General features: G+C 44.6%; 1 protein-coding gene and 1 pseudogene across 2 annotated transcripts in view; one reads left to right on the top strand and one right to left on the bottom strand.

Moving 5' to 3' along the window:
• The window catches only part of ASB18 (ankyrin repeat and SOCS box containing 18), a 73,278-nt gene that overhangs the window by 24,389 nt on the left and 23,615 nt on the right, over window positions 1-25,274 (top strand). Inside the window, exon 3 of the mRNA XM_021924180.2 lies at window positions 2,011-2,278. Within this exon, the coding sequence (XP_021779872.1) occupies window positions 2,011-2,278 (268 nt within the window). The remainder of the gene's footprint in view (window positions 1-2,010; window positions 2,279-25,274) is intronic.
• On the bottom strand, window positions 16,706-17,822 carry LOC101017889 (annotated as a pseudogene). Its single transcript, XR_635918.4, has one exon. The product of XR_635918.4 is annotated as a prohibitin pseudogene (transcript).

Genomic DNA, 25,274 nt, shown 5'->3' with positions numbered 1-25,274 from the left:
TCTTCCTACCCCTAAGTTCTGCTGCTGTCCTGTGGCACACCTGGACAACAGGACACCAGGGCACGCCCACAGTGAAGGGATGTGGGCTGATATGGAGGAAACCGCAGCCACAACGTGAGTAGTGGCCCGAGGCCTCCGCACAGGCTGGGAAGAGAGGAAGGCAAGCTCAGGCTGCCTGGATTCCAGTCTCCTTCAGCACAGCCACCTGACTGCCCGGCAGCAGATCCAGCAGCAGAAACGACCAGACCCTGTTTGAAAACAGTGGCCCCACGTGCTCTCCCATGAAAAGACTTCCCGGTGGCCAATTCCAGCTCCCCTGGTGGGGAATTGAGCACATGGAGCAGGTCCCCAGTGGCCACCACCTCAGTGCCCCTCCGTGATGGAATGCCGGCCCATCCAGCCCACAGTCATAGAGAGCACTGACATGGGTGAGCTGATGCTTAGAGGGACGTACAACATGCAGAGAAGCCTTAATCCATGTCCCTCCTGGTGGCAGAACTGGGACCAGAGGGCGGGAGTTACAGAAAGCGGATTCAGGCTTCCTGACTGCATCACCAAGGACATGGAGACGGTGCTGGCCCATACTGTGGCTGAGCTAGATCCCCACCTACGGCTTCTTCCCATCAGTCCCTGGGAAGACTCAGGAATCCAGAGCGGGTTTACTGACCTGCTAGGGTCAGGTGGGGCTGGGTTGGGGACTTAGCATTCCCCAGAGAAGGCAGTAAGTAGTTTTCATCTCTCAAAAAAACGAATCGAATCAAAAAACCAAGAGCTGGCGCCTGCAGGAATGTAGGTTATTGTTACCACCGGGATAACAGTGTAGATAGAGTACATCCATCACCCCCTCCAGATCGGACCTGGTCTTCACCGGGAAGGGCAGCTCAAACCCATGCAGGTCCACGTTCCCGGGGCCTCTGGCCACCACCATTCCACGCCAGTCCCACAGCTCCCCCTTCCCCCACCGAGTGCGCAACAAGCTCCAGGCTGGGCCTTGGGGATTCAGGGCGGCTGGAACTCGGCACCACATGCAGGTAGGTAATTAATGAATGGGCTTTCAAGGCTGCTCAGCATGGGTCCCAGGAAGGAGGTGGCCTGTGAAAAGGGTCTCCTCTGCGGCTCATTACAGCCACGGTATCGATTCTTCCATCATTATCAGAAGGCCTTCCTGCCATGTGAAATCCTGCCCCTTGATGTGTATTCACCAGGGACTACGTCCCCCATTTCCACGAGCGCTCCTGGCCGCTAACAACCTTCCACGGGCTTTTTGAAAGTGCCAAAGTTTTCAGAGAAGTAAAAATGTGTAGCACCTGCTCCATTCATCCCTCAAGAAAGAGCAACCCTATACACACACACACACACCCCTAAAAAGCGCAAAGAAACAAACCAGAATTGTGCTGAATGTGGACCGCCACATCAAAGCGTGCTTCTAAAAACTCAGCCACTTGCAAGAGAGCTCAACTTTCTGAGTCCTTTTCTTGAACAACCTTGGTGATGTGTGGGTCAGTTTGTTTTGTGCGTTGTCTCTTCTTAATGACAAAGGGACAAGTTTGGGGCTCAGCTAAGGGAGTACTGGATTCGGGAAAATTCCACAACCCACTTTCCTCTTTCAAGCTGCCCTAACTCAGGGCCTGGAACGGGTGGATTCCTCACTTAAATTCGCCTACCGTGCACCCTGCTTGGACAGCTTTTAACTGACCCCATTTCCCAGTCACCCCCGTATTTGGCAAAACCCTCTTGCTTCTCAATACCTGGCGCCCCATCTCTCTGGCTCCGTTTTAGCCTTCAATCTCTCCTTCGTATTTCTTCCTCTGTTTCCGCCTGTCTCTTCCCAGTGTGTCTCTCTGCTCTCTGTCTCTGTGTGCATCTCTGATTCTATGCTCTTCTCCCTACAGGCCCACCTGGTACCTACCTTTAAGAGACGCTTCACCCTCTTTCCGCCTTAACGAACACTGCCCACCACCACCACCACTAACCTCCCCCTGAGCTTACATTCCACCTCCCTCCCCGCAGGCCTCTGGACCCTGGAATACAAGCGCGAGCTCACCACGCCCCTGTGCCTCGCCGCGGCCCACGGCCACGCCGCCTGCGTGCGATACCTGCTCGGCCGCGGCGCAGACCCCGACGCCAGCCCCGGCGGCCGCGGCGCCCTGCACGAGGCCTGCCTCGGGGGCCACACCGCCTGCGCCCGCCTGCTGCTGCAGCACCGCGCCGACCCCGACCTGCTCAGCGCCGAGGGCCTGGCGCCTCTGCACCTCTGCCGCACGGTCGCCTCGCTCGGGTAAGGACGTCAGGTCAGGCCGGCGGCGCCCGCCCCACCCCAAGACCAGACCACTCCCCCAGGCCCCCGACCCGCCTCCGCCTCCGTCCCAGCCCCCGCCTCCGGACCCAGACCCTGCACCCTTGACTCTGCACACTGGATCCCCAGGGCCGCATCCGCCCCGTCCCTACCCTGGCCCCTGCTTCGGGACCCAGAGCCAAGACCCCTGACCCGGGACCCCAGACCCGGCACCTCCCGGCCCTCGTCCCGCGCCCCGGCCCCCGCGGGTTTAATTAGCGCTTGATTGCGAGCGCGCGCGGGAGGCGCCACGCCGAGGTAATGAGCGCGGTGATCACGGCCCAGCCGCCGGCGCCGGGGATGCTAAAAGGCCACTGGCGGGGTTGGAGGCTGAAAAATTAGGGTTTTTAATGATAATTTTATGCAGAATAATTGTCACAGTGTGACATAAATGGTTAGCTCCTCGGGCGGGGCTTCCAGGCCCGCTCGGAAACGGAGCTGTGCCGGCCTCTAGGGAGGCCCAGCGGCCGCGCAGCCAGTTCGCGCCCGGGCGCGGGGTCTGGGGGTCCCACAGCCCCCGTCCCTGGAGAGCGCCCTCCCAGAGGGTGCTCCGGGGCTCGGAGAAGAAGCGGGGCCACGTGTCTTTGTACGGGACTCGTGGTGGGGTTTCTCGGCTTGCATTGTGTCATCTTGACATTTCTGTTAGTCAGAATGCTCCAGCCCTTGCCCTTGGAGTTGTCATTGCGTGACCTTCTGTCTCTAGGGGAAGATTAAGGAAAGTCGCCCACGTTTAGCGCTGGGAACCCGTGCGGCTCTCAGAAACCGCGTCGCCCTTGCTGCTTCTCCACCGACTGTCAAAGCTGCTGGATGTCCTGCCCAGCAGGGGCGGCAATGCAGGCAGGCGGGGCTACTGGGCACTCAGGGACCCAGCCAGGGGACCCACCTAAGAAAGGTCACCTGAGTTCAGAGGGGGGACTCAGAGGGCCACGTGGACCCCCGCCAGTCTTGTGAATGAGGAAGGAAACAAGGTTCTAGCAAAGCTCTTTAAAAGCAGCTTTACCCAAGTGTGATTGACATTCAGCAAGCCGCACGTGTTTAAGGCGTACAATTTGATAAATTCCGCAGATTATACACTCGTGCAACACCCCACAGTCCGTGGAGGGCAGATATTTATCATTGTCCCTGTGGCCTCGCGGTGCCCACGGTTCTCCCTCCCACTGGCCCCTTCCTTATTCTCCATCCCTAGCGTCTGCTTTTTATTACTTGGCTTAGTCTGAATTTTCTAGAATTTTGTATAAATGGAATCTGCAGTCTTTTATCTGGCTTCTCTCGCTCGACATAATTATTTTGAGATTCATCTATGTTGCTGTGTGTATCCGTCGTTCATTCCTTTTATTCCTGGGTAGTGGTCCGTGGTAGGGATGAACCACAGTATGCTCATCCATTCATATGTTGGGAAACATTTGATTGTTTCCAGTCTGGGTCTTTTACAAAGTTATCATGCACATTTGTGTGCCAGCCTTTGAATGGGCATATGCTTTTATGTCTTTTGAATAAATACCTAGGATTGGAATGGCTAGGTCACATGATATGATTAAGAACATAACTGTTAGGCTAGGTGCAATGGCTCACGCCAGTAATTCCCACACTCTGGGAGGCCGAGATAGGCAGATCACTTGAGTTCAGGAGTTCGAGACCAGCCTGGGCAACACAGCAAAACCCCATCTCTACAAAAAATACAAAAATTAGTCAGGCATGTTGGCATGCACCTGTAATCCCAGCTACTCAGGGGACTGAGGTGGGAGGATCGCTTGAGCACAGGAGTAAGCCCTGTTCACGCCACTGCACTCCAGCCTGGGTGACAGAGTTGAGACCCTGTCACAAAAAATAATAATAATAATAATAACTAAGAAATGGCCCAACTAGTTTGCAAAGTTGTACCATTTTACATCCCCACCAGCGATGTCTGCATGTTCCAGTTGCTTCATGGTCTCACCAATACGTGGTATGGTCAGGCCTTAACTGTACACATTCTAACAGGTGTGTAGACATATCTTATTATAGTTTTAATTTTCATTTCCCTGCTAACTAGTGATGTTGAGCATCGTTTCATGAACTTACTTGCCATTCACATACAGTCATCTGTGGCTTAACAGTGGGGATACATTCTCAGAAATGTGTTGTTTCATCATTGTGTAAACATCATAGAGTATATTTCACAAACCAGGATGGCATAGCCCACTGCCCCCCTTGGCTATATGGTTTAGCCTCTAGCTCCCAGGCTGCAAAACTGGACAGCATGCTACTGTACTGAATACTGTAGGGAATTGTAACACAATAGGAAGTATTTGTGTATCTAAACATAGAAAAGGTACAGTATAATCTTATGGGACCACTATTGTATATGTGGTCTGTTGTTGACTAAAACCCTTGTTATAAGCTACATGACTGTATCTTCTTTGATAAAGTGTCTGTTCAAATCTTTTGCCCATTTTTTAAATTGGGTTGTTTTCTTATTTAATTTTGAGGTTTCTTGGGATATTCTATATATGAATCTCTTGCGAGATATGTGATTGATAGGTATTACCTGCCAGTCTCTGGCTTAGATTTTATTCTCTTAGCAATGTGTTTTGAAGAACAGAAGTTCTTAATTTTTATGGAGTCCAGTTTATCCATTTTTTCTCTTTTAAGGATTATGTTGGGTTATGGTATCTAAAAAAATTTTTGCCTAACCCAAGGTCACACAGATTTTCTCTTATATTTTCTTCTAGAAATTTCATAACTTTACATTTTACATTTAAGTCTGTGATCCATTTTGAGTTCATTTCTGAATATGATGTGAAGTATGGATTGAAGCTTTTGATTTATTTATTTATTTTTGCATGTGGATATCTGACAGTTCCAGCACTGTTAGTCGAAAATAAGTATTTGTGCATCTAAACCCTTCCTTTCTCCACCAAACGGTCTTTGCACCTTTGTCAAAAATGAATGGATTATATATGCATGAGTTTATTTCTAAGCTGTCTTGTCACGCATGTGCAAAACAGGGCAAGGTCTGACTGGTTCACCTGGTGAAGACGTGAGGAGCCACTTTATTACATAAACAGTGAAAGGAAGAGTAGCCAGTGGTGTTGGCTCCTCACGGTCTTTATCCCACACACCAAAAAGGGTAACACCTAGACAAAAGGGGCTGGATAACGGCAACGCAAGTTGAAGAATACCCCATTTCTGAGCAGCCATGCCTAGCTCTGAACTGAGGGGTTCATAGCCTGTATCTCTATTCTGAAGGGGCTGAAGCAGGAAGCTCCCTGCCTCCTCAGGATCCAGAAGGCATTGAGAAACCGTCTTATAGCAGCCTCCTAGGGGACATAGCCAGGCGAGGGGGCAAGGGCCTTATAGCAACTCCTTACAAGCATCCAACCCAGGAGTATCCAGGTGTTCTGCCGAGACGTAGATTCAGTACTGGTTTGCTTTGTGGCCTATGTGGATATGTGCAGGGTCACCAGGGTGCCACGGCAGAGCCATCCCCCTTCATCTCTATTCTGTTTCATTGCTCTATTTGCCTATTTTAACACCAATACCATACTGTCTTGAATACTGTAACTTTATAATACATTTTGAAGTCAGGTAGTATAAGTTTTCAACCATTGTTCTTCTTTCTCAAAGTTGTTTTGGCTATTCTAACTCCTTTGCATTTCCAGATGAATTTTAGATTCAGTTCATCCATTTCTACAACATAGCCTGCTGGGTTATGTTGTCCAATCTATAAATCAATTTGGAGAAAAATAAAAATAAAAATATTAAGGCTTTCAAATCATGCACACAATATACTCCTCCATTTATTTATTTCTTCCTTAATTTTTCTCAGCTGTGTTTGATAGTTTTTTAAGGTACAGGGTTTGCATATATTTTGTAAGATTTATCCCTAATTATTTCATTTTTGATGCTGTTGTCAACTGTATATTTAAATTTCCATTTCTGATTGTGTGTAGCTACTATATAAAATTTATAATAATTTATTTTTGCATATTGACTTTGTATCCTATAACCCTTCTAAACTCACTGTTCTAGTAGAATTCCACAGGATTTCTTGTAAGCAATCATGTCATCTATAAATAAATACAATTTTACTTCTTCTACAATCTAGATGCCTTTTATTACTTTTCCTTGTTTTATTGCACTGACTAGAACCTTCAGTGTGCTGCTGAATAAAAGTGGTAAGAGCAGACAATTTTTCTTGTTCCTGATCCTAAGGAAAGTATTAATTCACCACTAAGTATGATATTAGCTGTAAAATTTTGCAGATTCCTTTTTTCAGAGATAGAGAGCTCTCTTCTGTTTCTAGTTTGCTGACAGTTTGTATTACAAATTAATATTTAATTTTCTCAAGTGCTTTTTCTACACATATGGAGATAATCATATGATGTAAGTTTTGTCTGTTAATATAATACTTTATATTGATTAATTTTCAAATGTTAAACTAACCTTGCATTCCTGGGATAAACCACACTTGATCATGAGGAGTTATCCTTTTTTATATATTATTGGGCTTGATTTACTGGAAAAAATATTTAATATCCACATCTATGTTCATGAAAGATATTGGTCTGTAGTTTTATTTTCTTGTAATATCTTTGTCTGGTTTTGGTATCAGAGTAATGCTGGCCTCAAAAATAATTTGAGAAGTAGTCTCTCCTCTTCTATTTTCTGGAAGACCTTGTGTAGAATTATTATTTCTTCCTTAAATGTTTGGTAGAATTCATCAGTAAAGCTATCTGGACATGAGTCTTTTTGTGATAAGGTTTTTAACTATGAATTTAATTTCTTTACTAGCTATAGGGCTACTCAGATTCTTTCTCTCTTTTTTTTTTTTTTTTTTTTTTTTTTTGAGTGAGCATTTTAGTGCTTTAATAGTTGTATTTTCTAAGAGATTGACCTCTTTCAGCTAAGTTGTTGAACTTACTGCCATAAAGTTGTTCCTTATTATCCTTTTAAGCGCTGTAGATTCTATAGTGATATCACCTCTCTCATTCATGATAGTAGAATTTGTCTTCTTTTCCCCCTAGTAAGTCTTGCTTTTAGTTTCATTGTTTTTCTCTATTTCATTGATTTCCACTACACTCTCTATTATTCTTTCTTGCTCACATTTGGGTTTCATTGGCTCTTCTTTTCTAGTTTCTTAAGGTGGAAGCTAATGTCATTGAGTCAGGAACTTTCATGTTTTTTAATATAGGCTTTTAGTGCTATACATGTCTCACTACATACTATTTTAGCTGAATCCCACAAATTTTAGTATGAGTGTTTTTTCCTTCAATCAGTTTTAAATACTTTCTAATTTTCTTTTTTTTTTTTTTTTTTTAATCATGGGTTATATAGAAGTATGTTATTGTGTTTCCAAATATGTGGGGATTTTTCAGATATGATTTCTAATTTAATTCCATTGTGGCTAGAGAATTTATTTTGTATGACTTTACTCCTTTTTAAATTTATTGAGAATTGTTTTATGATCCAAGATATGCTATTCCTTGGCAAATGTTTCATGTATACTAGAAAAGAATGTATACTCCGCAGTAGTTCAATGGAGTGTTCTCATGTTCAGTGTTCAATGGAGTGTTCAATGGAGTGATAAATGTCAATTAAATCAAGTTGCCTAACAGTGTTGTTTAAGATTTCTATATACTTGCTGATTTTCACTGGACTTGTTTTACAAGTTATTGAAAGAAGAGTGTCAAACTCTCTAAGTATAATTGTAGATTTGTCTGTTTCTCTTTGCAGTTCTATTGGTTTTTGTTTCAAGTAATTTGAAGCTCTATTATTAGGTACATAAATGCTTAGCATTATTCTGTCCTTTTGAAGAATTGACCTTTTATCATCATGAAATTATTTATCTTTAGTAATATTCTTTGGTCTAGGTCAGGTGCAGTGGATCACACCTGTAATCTCAGCACTTTGGGAGGCCAAGGTTGGAGGACTGCATGAGGCCAGGAGTTTGAGACCAGCCTGAGCAACATAATGAGAACCCTTAGCCAGGGGTGATGATAATAAAAATGTATTTCTCACAGTCCTGGAGGCTGGGAAGTCCCAGATCAAGGTGCCAGCAGATTCACTGTCTGGTGAGGGCCTGTTCTCTGCTTCCAAGATGGCATTGTGTTGCTGCATTGTCACATGGCAGAGGAGCAGAAAAAATGGAAGAGGCAAATTTAATTCCTCAAGGCCTTTTATAAGGGCACTAATCCCATCTATGAGGGCCTAATCACTGCCTAATGACCCACCTCTTGATACTATTACATTGGGAATTAAGTTTCAACATGGATTTTGGAGGGACACAAACATTTCAACCACAGCATTTGTCATGTGGATCTCTCTGACATGAAACTTGCTTCATCAAAGTATGCAAACTGAGGAGACAATAGAGACGATCTGCTTGCAAGATGGAAGTTATACTCTTCTGTAATTTATTCACAGAAACAATCTCCTGTCACCTTTGCAATAGTCTGTTGATTAGCAGCAAATCAAAGGTTCTGCGCACACTCAAGGAGAGGAGAGGAAAGCATGGATACCACAAGATAGACTTCAATGGGAAACCATGCTAGAGACTGCCTACCACACCATCCTTTCATTTTTTAACTTACCTGTGTCTTTATTTTTTAAGTGGGTTTCTTGTAGGCAGATTATAATTGAGTCTTGCTTTTTTTAATCCAATCTGACAGTTTCTGTTTTTTAATTGGGTGTAGATCATTCATATTTAATGTAATTTTGATACGGTTAGGTTCAAAGCAAATGTCTATTTCTTTTCTGTTTGGTTCATCTATTATTTGTCTCTTTATCTTCTTTTCTAACTTCTTCTATTCTGAACATTTTTAATGATTTCATTTTACTTCCTTTTTTGGCTTACTAGATATAACTTTTTGTTGTGTTAAGTGATTTCTTTAGGGTTTATAGTATACATCTTTACTTTATCACATTCTACCCTCAGGTAATACTATTCGACTTCATGTGTAGTATAAAAACTATATGGCAGTATACTTCCATTTCTCTCCTCCTGGCCTTTGTGCTATTATTGGTAATATACATTTTACTTCTACATATAAGTCCCGCAATACATTATTATTTTTGTTTAAACAGAGAATTTTCTTTTAAATATATTGAAGTAATAAGAAACAAGTGTTTGTGTTTACTCATATAGTTACCACTTCCAGTTCCCTTCATATATTTGTGTAGCTCCAAAATTCCATCTAGTATCATTTTCCTTCTGCTTAAAGGGCTTTCTTTAACATTTCTTGCACTGTATGTCTACTGGTAATGGGTCCTTTCAGCATTTGTATGTTTGAAAAAGTCTTCATTTCACCTGAGTAATTGAAAGGTGTTTTTGCTGGATACAGCATTATGAGTTGACAGTTCAGTTTTTTATTTTCTTCTTCTTTTTTCTGCACTTTAGACCCATAACTGTACTGTCTTCTAACTTGGATTTTTTTAAATGAGAAATTTGCTATCCCCTTCTTGTCTTTGTTCTTTCATAATCTAATAAATATCCTTTTATCTGGCTTTAAGATTTTCTGTAATCACTGGTTTTAAGCAATTTGGTTATAAGGTGCTTTGATGTAGTTTTCTTTATGTTTCTTTTTTATTATTATTAGATGATGTCTCACTCTGTTGCCTAGATTGGAGTGCAGTGGCATGATCTTAGCTCACTGCAACCTCTGCTTCCCGGATGCACATGATTCTCCTGCCTCGGCCTCCCAAATAGCTGGGATTACAGATGCATGCCACCACACCAGCTAATTTTTGTATTTTTAGTAGAGCCAGGGTTTCCCCATGTTGACCAGGTTAGTCTTGAACCCCCGACCTCAGATGATCTGCCTACCTTGGCCTCTCAAAGTGCTGGGCTTAGAGGTGTAAGCCACCATGCCAGGCCAGTTTTCTTTATGTTTCTTATGCTTGGGATTCATTGAGTATCTTAGATCTGTGGGTTTATATGCTTTTCATCCAATTTGGAAATATTTTGGCAATTATTTCTTCACATTTTTTTCTATACAACCAGTACTCTCCTTCAGGGACTTCAATTACACATATACTATGCCACTTAAAATTGTTCCACAGTTCACTGATGCTCTGTTCATTTTGCTCAGCCTCTCTCTCTCTCTCTCTCTGATTGATTGATTGATTGATTGATCTTCTGAAATACCTGATCTGCCATGAACCTTATCCAGTACATTTTTATCTCCAACATTGTCGTTTCAACTTCAGAATTCCAATTTTAGGACTTACGTTTCTGTATTTTACTTAACATGGTCAGTCTTTCTTCTAGCTTCTCAAACAAGTGAAATATAATTATAACAACTATTTTAATGGCCCTGCCTACTAATTCTGTCACCTGTGTCATTTCTATGTCACTTATTTATTTATTGTAGAATTGGGGTCTTGTTTTGCTGCCCAGGCTGGTCTCAAACTCCTGGCTTCAAATGATTCTCCTGCCTCAGCCTCCCAAAGTGCTGGGATTACAGGCATAAGCCACTGCTCCCAGCCTCTGGGTCACTTTTGATTTTTTGTGCTTTTTTTTTTTCTCTATATTTCATTGGGTGTTTGATATTTTTGTATTCCTGTCAATATTCTTGATCTCTGCTCTGGAATGTAAAGGTACTTGGAAATAGTTTGATCCTTTGGGGTCTTGCTTTTAAGCTTTATTAGTCAGAATTCAATTGGCGGTTAGTCTAAGGTTAATTTTTTTTTTCTACTACTGAGACAACTCATTTTGGTACTCTCTCCATACCTAATTATTTATAAGGTTTCACACTTTGGTTGCTGAGAACAGCCATTATTCCTGAACCTGTGCATGTGATGAGCACTGCACCACTTCTGTCCTAGAAACTTTCTGGTAGAAATCCACCAGCCCACACTCTCAACCTCTATGCACACAATATATTTGACATATTTCAATCAGTTCTAATCCTTCCTTTCAGGTGGTTCTTTCCACAGCTTAGGCAGTTTCCTCATGCCCACACACTACTTAGTATTGAGCTGAATACTCAAGGGGGCCCTCTGCAAAGTTCTTTCTGTGTGAAGCTTTCTCCTCTCCAGCACCCTACCCTACAAACTCCAGCTGCCCTGGGATCCCTAGACTTCCAGTGCCATCTCCTCCACTCAGAGAGCTCACCAGGCTCTGCCTGGATCCTCTTCATAGAACCCTCAGCCTGGGAGCCCAGAAGGCCTTTGGGAGGTTGAGAATTCCAATGTTGCCAATCATACTGGGGAGTAAGTTCCAACCTTGTGACACATTTCTGTCCTTAGCTGCAGGCATTCTCCACTTTCCACCAGCAGGTTTTCTTTCCAATTATTAATTAAACATGGATTAATTTCTACCTTGCATTCACTTGCAATTTTTGTTCTTGACTCATCTGATAGATGATTTGCTGGGATGTGAAAAAGTGTCACCTTGTGAAAAAATTATAGAAATTCCATTTATTTTGAAACACACAGCTCCAAGGTCAACCAATATTGACTCCATTCCTGCAAGCATTCAATCACCAGTTATTGAACCCTGTGAGGGGCTGAAGCTGGGCTGCATTAGACATAGTCCCTGCCCTCAAAGTGCTTGCAGTTTCAGGGGAGAGGAAGGTAATGATATGGCAATGTGCCAAACATTGGACCAGAAATATGTCAAATATATTGTATGCATGGAGGTTGAGAATGGGATGCTGGTGGATTTCTACCAGAAAGTTTCTAAGACAGAAAGAAGCATCAGCTTTATTAAAGGACGGAAGCCAACCAAATCAATTGCAAAAGTCTTTCTATATACTAAGAAAAGAGGCAAAATTATTCAATTGTGCATTGAATGCATTCAAGTTTGATCACATTTTCATACAATACAATTTTATATCTATACTTACATATTTAACACATTTGAGGCCCAGGTTGAATTCTAATTCCAACACTTACTAGCTGTGCAACATTGGACACATTATTTAATTTTTCTGGGTCTCTGTGTTCTCACTTGTAAAATAGGGATGATAATTGAGCCTACTACATAGGATGGTTATGAGAATTGAATGAATTACTATAGCTATAGCTAATTTGCTTAGAAGAGCACCTACCAAATAGAATTACGCAGGTGCTGACTGCAATTACTGGGGCCTCATGTCTAATCACTGTATTTCTTTTATGGGAATTGAAACTATATTTTACTATTTCAAATTCATTTGGGAGCTTGATGTTTCTTTCCTTTATCTCCATAGTTGTTGGTCATTTATTACTTACTTGCTATAATGTCTTTAGTCAAGAATATAAACTCCCCATTATAACATGTTCCTATGGAAAATATAACCCACTTGATGATATTCCAAGTTAGGGTATTCACCATTCCTCCCTCCCTGCCTTGCCAAAATGCATGGTTATATTTATTATTCTCTTGTTCAAAATTAAGTTCTTTAAGTGCAACATGGTATCCTGCATTGGATCCTAAAATCGAACATGAACATTAGTGGGAAACATGGTAAAATCCAAATAAAGTCAACAGTTTGGTTAATAGTCTTGTACCATTGTTAATTTCTTTGTTTTGACAAATATACCATAATAATATTGGATATTAACTTTAGGGGAAGCTGGTGAAGGATATTGAGAAACTCTCTATGCTATCTTTCCTAAAGATATCTAAAATAATTTTAAAATAAAAAGGTTTTTAAAAATCAAGTCTGCTTCACACCTTGGGCCCCAACTTCTCTCCCACTTTAAAGGATCAGAAAAGTATTGCTTCTTACTAAGAAATGAGAATGCAGCACCCAATCATAGCACAAAATAAACACAAATGCTGTGAACCCTTACAGTACTCCTGAAGAGAAGCCAACAAGCTTACATTTGGACACCATAAGGGGCTGATGCCATCTGCAGACCACCAGAGCTACCCAGCTTACACGCTGCACACTAGAATCTAATATCCTGCAGACCACCAGAGCTACTCAGCTTACACGCTGCACAACAGAATCTAATATCCTGGCTTCTGTTGGTTTTACAAAAATCATACGGGCCCAGGCCATTGTTTAATAAGGACTTTTTAAATGTCTTTTTATTAGCGTGGGGACTTAAAAAAATCTCTCTTCTGTCTTCCTCTTCTTCCTCCTCTTTCTTCTTTCTTGTTTCATTTTCTCTTCTCTGTGCTGCTCTATGGGAATCTTTCCCTTTGGCTGTTTAATTTGACCCTCTTGACTTATTTAAATCCGGATTATTGGGGGAATGTTTAAGATAAGTGATGAATAAACCAGCATTTCAGGCAGAACTCTGTAATAGCTGACTTAGAATCCCTTCAATATCAATGATGATAATGGAATATGCTGGCAGGTCCCATTGAACACCTCTACAATAACACAGCCAACTACCTTGAAGGATAAAAAGTTAATAGATGTCGAAAGGGCCTGAGGTTTTGACCATGGCTTTTCAGCTCTAAAGAGTCCCCCTAAAGTCATACTCTGAGGAGGTCTGGCTTCGGGTAGTATAAACATTATCACTTTGACAAGAAAGAGCTACTTTCTCTGCAATCTTTTTAAACACAGTAGATTTTAGGTCATCCTTAATTTTTTTACCTCACAGTAGAGAGGGGGTCGCTGACCTACATACAGAGCCATTCCATTTTCTGACTCTTGATGACAATGGTCTCCACACCTAGGGACCCTGTTCTGCTCCATCCCCTTTTAGTTGGCAATTCGCCATGGGCACAGGACTTTAAAACCTTTGAGTCTCTGAGTTCCTGGGATTAAAAAAAAAAAAAATTACCTGTGCTTCCTTCCAACCAGCAAGCTTCAGAATTCAGAATTCAACACACTGAAAGGGATATCAGAGCTTTAATCTAGGAGCCTTTTGAAGAGATTTTCCCAAAAAGAAAAGTTCCAGTAAAGTTACTGTGTTCACATCAGTAGCCTGCATGCTAGCCTCGCCCTATTTATTATCAGATTCCTCTCCTTGATCCTTTTTTATTCGAGATAATTAAAATAAGAAAATAATGTGTTGATGCCCTGTTCTTTTTCTTGTCTATAGCTGTCTTGATTTAAACAAAAGTGAGCATGACTTGCTTTCCTCATGGAACTTATTAATGAAAAGCATGCAAGTTTACTTTTTGTCTCAGGTGTGTTAATTCAACTAAACGAAAAATAATTCATGTGGGCACAGTGGCTCATGCCTGTAATCCCATCATTTTAGGAGGACAAGACTAGAGGATCACTTGAGCCCAGGAGTTTGAGACCAGCCTGGGCAACATAGTGAGAAAAATTAGCAAGGCATGGTGGCACACAACTGTAGTCTCAGCTACTTGGGAGGCTGAGTCTGGAGAATCACTTGAGCCCAGGAGGTCGAGGCTACAGTGAGTCATGATCACGTCACTGCACTCCAACCTGAGTGACAGAGTGAGACTCTGTCTTAAAAACAAACAAACAAACAAAAAATGATTCATCAGCTGGAGTTGGATCTATAAAAGCAGCTAATTATCTTATGGGTTGGGGAACCCAGTAATCTCCACCTAAGAACAGGAAGTTCACCTGCCTGAGATGCCAGGTTCACAGGCATTGATACATAATCCAGAAAACAATACATTCTTTCCACATCCCAGGTGAGTGACTATTGGTTATTCAAGTAGAGAGGAGAACATGGTCTTGTTCAATAAAACTTTAAGGCATCTTGAGGAATACTGAAGAATGAGATGTCAGAGAAAGGCGGCCCCCAGTAGATGATTTAATATTTGCAGAATGTCACACATTCCTGAGCATTTGCAAATGTCTTATTTCCTCTGAACCTCTCAGGCCTGCAAGGCATGGTACAGACTAGAAAACCGAGGCTCAGAGAGAGTCCGTGTTATGCCGGTAAGGTGGCAAGGAACAGAAACCAGCAGAGCCAGGACCCAAAGCCAAAGTTTGTGAGAACGACGCTAAAAGATTGCCTCTCCTTTGTTAACTGAAGTTTTTTTTCCCAAAAACTGTCTATAATCAGGAAGTAGTCCACTTATCTCTGGCCACCTCCCTTCAAACATCCTCTGTTACAAGTGTGTCCCTTTCCCTGACCCTCAGTGGCATCCCAGGCACATTCTTCAGCTTTCTGGTCACTTGGCAAGTCCCATTTTAATACCCAAAAGCCAGTCCATGCCAAATCAAAACTTTATACTCTGGGCAAAAGCCTTGATCAGACACTTTCTGAACAACATACAAATGGCCAATAAGCAAATGAAGAGGTGCTCAACATCATTAATCATCAAGGACATGCAAATGAAACCACAAAGAAATATTCACCATTTCACCATTTCACTTTGAAATATTTCAAAGAAATATTTCACCATTTTTCATGGCAAAAAAAAAAAAACCCTACAACACCAAATGTTGACAAGATTAGGGAGCAACTAGAACTTCCATACACAGTTTTGGGTGAGTAAAATGATATCTCTTTGGAAAACTGTTTGGCAGTTTCTTACAAAGCTAAATACATACCTACCAGCAATTCCATTTTTAGGTGTTTACCTAAGAAAAATGAGAACATATGTCCTCAGGAAGACTTATACAAAAACATTCATAAAAGCTTTATTCATAATAGTCAAAAAATAGAAACATGCAAATGTCCATCAATATCAATGAGAAAATGGCTTAAAATTATGGTATATCCATACAATTGAATACGACTCAGCAACTTCAAAAAAGAATGAATTACTCCATGCATGCAACAATATGGATGAATGTGAACAGCATGATGCTGAGCACAAGAAGCCAGATACAAAACAGTGGAAAATTTTAGAAAATGCAAAACTAACCCACTGTGAGAAAAATCAGCACAGTGGTTGCCTATGGGGGTTATGACTGACTGGTGGTAAATACAAGAGAAATTCCTGGCAAAATGGAAATATTCTACATCTTCATGGAGGTATTGGTTACATAGGTATAGTCCTTTGTTGAAATTCCTTCAATTGTGCTCTTAAGACCTGTGCATTTCTGTGTGTGTACCTCACAGAAGATACTGTATTAAAATATATATATATACCTGCATGCATACAACGTTTCTCTCGTCGAGTTTAAAGCTCCCCCTGGCCGGGCGCGGTGGCTCAAGCCTGTAATCCCAGCACTTTGGGAGGCCGAGACGGGCGGATCATGAGGTCAGGAGATCGAGACCATCCTGGCTAATATGGTGAAACCCCATCTCTACTAAAAAATACAAAAAACTAGCCGGGCGAGGTGGCGGGCACCTGTAGTCCCAGCTACTCGGGAGGATGAGGCAGGAGAATGGCGTAGACCCAGGAGGCGGAGCTTGCAGTGAGCCGAGATCCGGCCACTGCACTCCAGCCTGGGAGTCAGAGCGAGACTCCATCTCGGGAAAAAAAAAAGCTCCCCCCACCTCACCCCATCCCTGTCTAAAAAGCTAGTAGAGTCTTTTATTTTCCATTTCCTCCTTTTCTTTCTTTTTTTTTTTTTTTTAGAGATCTGAAGTGATTTTACCTTTATTTCCTTCGCTGTAAGCCAATCATGAAATTTCACAGTGATTTCTGGGGTGGGGGCAGAAGGAAGGCTGTGTTAAGAATCATCGGGGCTGTGGCCCAGTCAGCCTGCAGAGGTGCAGGCAGGGTGGACCCTCACTGGGGCAGCTGGAGGAGCACGGACTGACCTACCAGCAGGGAGGTGATGTTCCGAGAACGTGAGAGCTGGTATGTGATGTCCACCGCGGCTTCCAGCTTGCGCAGCTCCATCAGGCCGTCCCCTGCAGTGGCCAGTGAGTTGGCAATCAGCTCAGCCGCCTTGGAGTCACCCTCAGCAGAGATGACGGCTGCCTTTTTCTGCTGCTCAGCCTTTTCCACCACAAATCTGGCCCTCTCTGCTTCCTGCTGAGCCACCTGTTTGGCTTCCACCGCTTCTGTGAACTCCTTCCCGAAGGTCAGATGTGTCAAGGACACGTCATCCAGGATGAGCCCAAAGGTGGCTGCTCGCTCTGTAAGATCGTCGCTCACTTGCCTGGAGACCAGCTCTCTCTGGGTGATTAGTTCTCCAGCATCAAAGCGAGCCACCACTGACTTGAGGATCTCGGTCGTGATGGATGGCAGCACATGCTCATCATAGTCCTGTCTGATGCTGGTGAAGATGCGAGGAAGCTGGCTAGCGACGGGTCGGAAGAGGATGCGCAGTGTGATGTTGACATTCTGTAAATCTTTGCTACCAGTGATGACTGGCACATTGCGTGGTCAAGAATGGCAGTCAAAGATAATTGGTTTCTGTACCCATGGGATGAGAAAGTGAGTCCCTTCCCCTACCACAATGTCCTGTACTCCACGGAACCGGTCAAAGATGACAGCTCTGTGCCCACCATCCACATTATATAAGGCAGAGTCCACCACGCCTCCTGCAACAGCTAAGGCCAGGCCAAACTTGCCAATGGACTCAAACACTTTGGCAGCCATGTTTGCTTCTGCTGGACCCTCTCACACCTGCTTCCACTCTGACCTCAATTTCCTCCTTTTCTTTCCTCTCACTCCGATGCTACTGCGTCTTCCTCTTCATCTAGTATATTGGGACCAGGGGATGAGGGAAAGAGGAAGAAAAGTTACGCATGCCTTACTGAGGAAGGGGCACCAAAGAAGCTTCCAGAAAGTCAGATGCTGCTTAGTGGGCATGTGAGGTGTATTAGGCCATTCTTGCACTGCTATAAAGAAATACTTGAGCCTGGGAAATTATAAGAAGAAAAGTTTAATTGGCTCACTGTTCTGCAGGCTGTACAGGAAGCATAATGCTGGGATCTACTTCTGGGGAGGCCTCAGGAAGCTTTTTACTCATGGCAGAAGGTAAACGGCAAGCAGGCACACCACACAGTGAAAGCAGGAGCAGGGATGGGAGGTGCCACACACCTTTTTTTGGAGACAGAGTCTCCCTCTGTCGCCCAGGCTGGAGTGCCGTGGCACCATCTCAGCTCACTGCAACCTCCACCTCCAGGGCTCAAGTGATTCTCCTGACTCAGCTTCCCAAGTAGCTGGGACTACAAGCGTGTGCCACCACGCCCATCTAATTTTTGTATTTTTAGTAGAGATAGGGTTTCACCATGTTGGCCAGGCTGGTCTCGAACTCCCCTCAGGTGATCCACCCATCTTGGCCTCCCAAAGTGTTGGGATTACAGGCATGAGCCACCACACCTGGCTGCCACATACTTTTAAACAGCCAGATCACCCATGAACTCATTATCGTGAGGAAAGCACCAAGGGGATGGTGCTAAACCATTCGTGAGAGATCTACCCCCATGATCCAACCACCTCCCACCAGGCCCCACCCCACCCCCAACATTGGGGATTACATTTCAACATGAGATTTCGGCACTGATAAATATCCAAACTATATCATGGGGCACACAGTGGAGCTGACTTTACAAATCTTGTTCACGAAATCATTTTTCAGTTTGCCAAGGTTCCATTTACAATGGGGAGAGAATTTGCCCAAAATAACATCATCCACTGCAATCATCCCACACTTCAGAGAAACATATGGCAGCCATTGCTCCAAGGGAAACCATGATGATAGAAATGGCCAACCAGTTTCTTTCTCAGTCGCCCTCCTACCCTGATGGATTTGTCTATTCATATCAGCCATTTCAATTGCAAACATTTATGCCTGATAGTCTCATAACTTAGCATCCCAGGAGAGAGGGAGAGAGAAGAAAATGCAGAACAGAAAGTGGGTAGACGGAAGATCCCCAAAGGAAAGCTTCAGCAGAAGGTCCAGGGAAATAAAGTGGAACTGCTCCTCCATCAAAGTCATGGAGCTGTGGCTTCCCCGTCCTTCATCGGAGTCAGCTGGGGCATAGACCCACAGGAGGGAACCTTCCTGCAGCAGCTTCATTAGAAAACACGGCTCTGTTTTCCTCCCAAGGCTCTCCCCCTACCTTGCCTTCATAGGCTGGCACATGCCCAGCACCCACCCTGGGACCCAGCCTTCAACTGCAGCCACACTTCCCCTGGGACGTGTCTCCAGCCCATCTGCCTCCATGTCATTCCTGAGGAGGAAAAGCAGCAGTAACAGTAATTCAACAAGATGAGCTCATATCACCCATTACCCCCACTGAATACACTGTGTAGTGCTCAACCCCTTTCTGTCTGTCAGAAGAGATTCCAGCAGCAGTCACGTAAGGAGAACAGGAGAAGGAGCTCAGGATTGCCCAAAGACTCCGGCGACTTCCGGAGACAGATGCTGTATTAGTCTGTGTTCATGCTGCTGATAAAGACATACCTGAGACTGGGCAATTTACAAAAGAAAGAGGTTTATTGGACTTACTGTTCCATGTGGCTGGGGAGGTGGAAGGTGAAAGGCACGTCTCACATGGCAGCAGCAAGAGACAGAATGAGAGCCAAGCAAAAGGGGTTTCCGCTTATCAAACCACCAGATCTTGTGAGACTTATTCACTACCAAGAGAACAGTATGAAGGAAACCGCCCCCATGATTCAATTAGCTCCCATCGGGTCCTTCCCACAACACATGGGAATTATGGGAGCACAATTCAAGATGAGATTTGGGTGGGGACACAAGCAAACCAAATCAGATATTTAACATTTCCAACAAAATGTTCAGAAGCAATGTCCTTTTCCCCACACACACACAAAAGAGGTGACATTTGAGTCTTGAATGCAGCCTTATTTTTAGCAGTTGTTTGTTGTTGTTGTTGTTGCATTGCTCAGTCAGCATCATCTTTCAATGGTTTGGAGTCCTTATATTCACCACTGGATAGCTGGGGGCTGGAGTTCATATGCCAAACAGAACACACTGACTGCAAGGCCACCATCCTCTGCCAGGCCCTGCCCTTGAGACCACTGCTTAAACCTCAAAGACGAACTCCTCACCAAAAATGAGGGAGGATGTCATCTACCATGCCAGGTAGCTGGGAGGACTGGGTGAGAACTGGTTACTGTGCCACGCCATAGAATGAGGTCCATGGGTCGCCTTGCCCTACCTTCAGTGTCCTGTCGGTGAGTCTATCCAGGAATTCTTGTGGAGTGATAAAAGAAGAAACACTTCTCCTTGCCTTGAAAGGAGCATGGCACATGTTCTCTGCTTACTGAATGAATGAAAAGGTCAGTGATAACTTGTGGAAAATGCCTAGAACAGAACCTGCCTCAGAGAAGGTGCTTAACAAATAAAACCAGTTGGAAGGGGCAGTGGAGGGGTGTGTGACTGACAGTTGGGAAGCCACATGAAGCAATGAGACCTCTGCTTTGCCACTTCCTGGCCACATGGCCTTATGCAGGTCACTGGCCTTTTAAGCCTCAGTTTCCCCAGCTGTAAATTCCACCTACAATGCAAAGTTGTTGCAGGGACTAAAGATAAATAGTTGTTTAAAAAAAAAAAAAAAAAGACCAAGTACTGGGGAATCCAAAAGACCTTTCAGTTCAGAACCAGGAGGCAGAGAAGCAGCATTTCCAGGGCTTTAAATAAAGAGGGTGATCAGGAGGCAGGGGAGACAAGAGAATGGAAGCCTGGACAGGCTCTGGCTGAGAAGAGGCATCTGGGCAGAGCGTGCAGGGGGCATGGAGGTTTGGCATGCACTTGAGACAGGTGGGAGCAGGTGGGTGAGACAGGTGGGCAAAGGAAGGAGCAAACAGTGGGAGAGCCCAGGCTGAGGCCTTCAGGCCTTGTGCCCTGGGAGGGGACTAGGAAAAGCCAGTGCTTTGGGAAGGTGCTAGAGGGTGGACGGGAGGGTGTGCAGGGAGTGGCCAAAGTCCCACATCCCCTGATCCCGTAGACATGAATTGGAATGACATTGATTCAACAGTCCCTGATGGGTTTATCTCTATTAACTCCTGCCTTTGGGCTTAAGTTACTTTTTCTTTCTGCTGTCAATCCTAGGCCCCTGTAACAGCCTGTCATTGTAGTCATTATCGAAGACAAAGATGAGGGACTCAGAGATGAATGTGTTTGTCCAAGGTGCTTCATATCAGAAGCTGCTGAGACAACATGGTGTCTCCTTAATCCTTGCAAGATAAAGACAAAGTTGTTCTGACATCCTCAGATGGGAATTCTACCCTTAGATCCCAACAGTGACTGCTCTACCCTGACCCCAGGCCTTTCTGACTTTTGCCTATCAGGAGAGCAGGAAACCCACTCACAAAATCTTGCCTTGGAATAAAAGGCTCAGCCAAGGCTGGGTCCCACACATAGGCCTGCAAAGCTTCAGGGACGCTTTCCCTACTGAGCTATTTCTTCTTCCACTGGTGACATTGATACAGAGAAGGCAATAAAATGACAAACAGTATGCTTTCCCCACTGGGCCATTTCTTCCACTGGTGACACTGATAGGAGGGATTGAAATGATAGTGTTTCAAGGATGGGCCTGGGTCCTGGGGTCAAGTCTGTTATCACTGAGTAGCTCCCAGCCAGCCCAGCCCTCTCCTCTCCTCACCTTCTCATGGGCATTGCCATATATATGTTCCAAAATGCTGCCTATACCGAAACAGATCAATGCAAATTTCAAGCATATTCTGGGAACCTGGAAAGCCAAAGGGGTATTCTTAGAATCCATGAGCTGTTGCTGGAGCAGGTAGGGAGGGTTTTGTTATTAATAACCTCTGTTGTGGTTCTTGTATCAAACTGCACCTTGACTTATTTTGGAAAACTTGAAAAATACATGCAGGCAGAAAGGAAACAGAAGCTCCCACTATGCCCATCATCCAGCGATAAACACACATTGCCCTCTAAATTTCTAGGTTTTTTGGCAGGGCACAGTGGCTCATGCCTATAATCTCAACACTTTGAGAGGCCAAGGCAAGAAGATCACTTAAGCTCAGGAGTTTCGGAGCAGCCTGGGAAACATAGCAAGACCCCATCAATACAAAAATAAAACAAAAAAAAAAAATTTAGCCGAGCATGGGGGCACTCGGCTATAGTCCCAGCTACTTGGGAGACTGAGGCAGGAGGACTGCTGGAGCCCAGAAGTTCAAGGCTGCAGTGAGCCGTGATCGTGCCACTGCACTCCAGGCGAGATGATAGAGCAAGATCCTGTCTCTAAAAAAATTAAATTAAAATTAAAATCAATTAAAAACTGAAATGAGAAATTTCTGGCATTTTTTTTTTTTTTTTTTTTTTTTGCGATGGAGTCTCACTCTGTCACCCAGGCTGGAGTGCAATGGCGCAATCTCAGCTCACTGCAAGCTCCACCTCCCAGGTTCACACCATTCTCCTGCCTCAGCCTCCCAAGCAGCTGGGACTACAGCCGCCTGCCACAACTCCCAGCTAAGTTTTTGTATTTTTAGTAAAGCTGGGGTTTCACTGTGTTAGCGAGGATGGTCTCGATCTCCCGACCTCGTGATCCGCCTGCCTCGGCCTCCCAAAGTGCTGGGATTACAGGCGTGAGCCACCGCACCCGGCCAATTTCTTGTATTCTTCATATACGCATAGATATATTTATGCTTTTTCAAAATGGGATTGTACAGTGGTGCTATTTTGTAACCTGATCTCTTCACATATCCACTGCAAATATATTTCATGCCATTAAATAGGCTCTCACACCTTCATTTTTAATGACTGCCGCTGTGTGCAAGCAGAGACATGCCCCAGTCAATTTGTTGTGTTGTTTCTTCCCCATGCCTGTGGTTCTGCAACTTAAACCATTGCCCACTCTAAAAAAGTGCCAAGGTTTAGCCAATTAGAAGCTCTTCATTAAAAACCAAAAGGGCATCTGCAGCCCTCCAGAGGGTGGGCCAGTGTCCTCATTCCTCTGAAAGGTATCTGTGTTGCAAATAGCAGCCTGGCCATTAGCCAGCGAGGCTGTGCATGTGGAAAAGCCTGGCCATTAGCCAGCTACAGGCTGTGCACGTGGAAAAGGGGACTGGTCGTATTTCCCTGTGGACTTCTTTAGAGAGGCTGAGCTGCTTAAAAGATTTTTTTCTTTAAAAAGAAGAAAATGTTTTGTAATTGTTTGCAAGTGCTCACAGGCTCAGTGGCAAAACGAGATGGAACCCTTGATTTCTAACCTCCTGCTGCACTGTTCAAAACTCCTCCCAGAGAAGCAAGTAGGAAGCAAAGTGAAGCACTCTACTGTAAAATTTGCATCCTCCCTTAGCCAATCCTGGTCCCAAAGGACTCCACATCAAACTGTACTTGTTTGTAAAGATCTTTCACTCAAGACAGACCACTTCTCAAGACACTGCTGATGTAGAAACGAGACAGTCCAAAGGGAGAATTTAAAATATTGAGAGCCTCTAGGTAAAAATATAAATGGATTTAAAGACAGCCGGGAAACCCTCAATGGATGATCTTGTTCAGAGCTCCAGTTAGGTAAATATAGTAGGAAAAGCAGCGGCAAAGAAAAGCTGAAAGGTGTTAATTAATGGAATGTGTTTGTTCAACATGCTTTTAGGGAATACCAATAGTGTGGTAGGCACTGGGAATCAGAGATAAACAAAGCCTCCATTTCTATACCCAAGGAGTTCAAAGTGCCATTTTTTTTTTTTAGACACAGTCTCGCTCTGTTGTCCCCAGGCTGGAGTTTAGGGGCACAATCTTGGCTCATTGTAACCTCCACCTCCCGGGTTTAAGTGATTCTCCTGCCTCAGCCTCCCGAGTAGCTGGGATTACATGCATCCACCACTACGCCTGGCTAATTTTGTGTTTTTAGTAGAGATGGGTTTTCACCATGTTGGCCAGGCTGGTCTCAAACTCCTGACCTCAGGTGATCCACTCACCTCAGCCTCCCAAAGTGCTGGGATTACAGGCATGAGCCACCGTGCCTGGCTCATGAAATATGGGGTGACTAATGTGGTGCCTGGGCACATAGTGCAAGGCATGTGACAACACAGAGGTGTGACCCCTCTTCCTCTGCCTGGTGGCACAGGAAGGCTTCTAAAAGGAAGGAAAGATGGGACTGTGTGGGCCGTCGCGTGCAGCGGGGCAATGTGGAAGAAGCAAGCAGAGGGCGTGGGGGCATGGCACGGCAGCGTATGCTCTCAGCACCATACCTGGTCAGGTAGAACTGAAGCATGGAGAGGTGGCGCCTCAGGAGGTGAACCCGGTGAGACCCCCAGGAGCTGGATCATGATGTGTCCTGGGTCTTGAGGAGAGCAGTGTGGGCTTCGCCCAGCAGGCAGGGGGAGTGGTGGGGGTTGTCGGCAGGCACATATCTGCTCCGCACTGGAAAGGTTCCTTCCACATAGTATGCAGCTTGCTAGATTGCAGCAAGGGGCAAATAAAGAGACTCATAAGCATTCAGAGAAACGATGTGGCCTCAACAAAGGACAGTGACAGTGGGAGTGGAGGGGGGAAGCAGTTCAGGTGATGAGATGGACCCAGCACGGCTCAGTGACCAGTTGAAATGGGGCAGGGAAATAGAAGGACATGAAAATGGCAAGGAGCAAGTCATCTAGAGCAAGACCCCAAAGAGGCCAAAGAGGACTAACTCTGGGTCAAGATGATCGAGAGGGAGTGCCTTCTTTAGGCATGAGGAAGAGGGAGGCAACAGCAGTTGTCAAAACAGATTCTAATCAGTGTTGAAACAGATGTGTTTGCAGAAGGCAGGCAGGTGAGGGAGTTCCTGGGAGCCGCACCCTGAATGAAGCCAGTGCAGACAGCTAAGAGGGAGGAAGGCGGAAAGAGGGCGGAAGCTTGAGGACCAAGGTCAACACTAGGAGTGGCTAGTGAAGAGCAAGGCAGGAGGAAGTGGCCTTACCACTGAAAGGTATCAGTTGGCCCAACTGAGACCAAGTCCAGCTCCATAAATGCTACGTCCTCCAACAGGGCTCGGCAGACCGGCAGAGAAAAGGAGGGGGGTGAAGAATGGACGCTGGCTTGAAGATTCGGCCATTTGAGTAGGGGATGGCCATGGTCCCCTCCATTCAAGGGAACTGAGGTTGTAGATGAGGAGGTGACCACAGTGCTGCCCAGGAAAGGAACTGAAGCCAGGAAGGGTAGAGAGAAACAAGAGGTCCAGGGCTTAGGTCTCTATAAAGCAAACATGGCGAGTAGGACCAACAGGCGCTGGGGAGCTAGAGGACCGGGGCTGTAGTCTGAAGTCGTCATGT

This window comes from Papio anubis, chromosome 10 (genome assembly GCF_008728515.1).
Source record: "Papio anubis isolate 15944 chromosome 10, Panubis1.0, whole genome shotgun sequence".
Classification (NCBI taxonomy): domain Eukaryota; kingdom Metazoa; phylum Chordata; class Mammalia; order Primates; family Cercopithecidae; genus Papio; species Papio anubis.
This window is presented reverse-complemented; position numbering and strand designations above follow the sequence as displayed.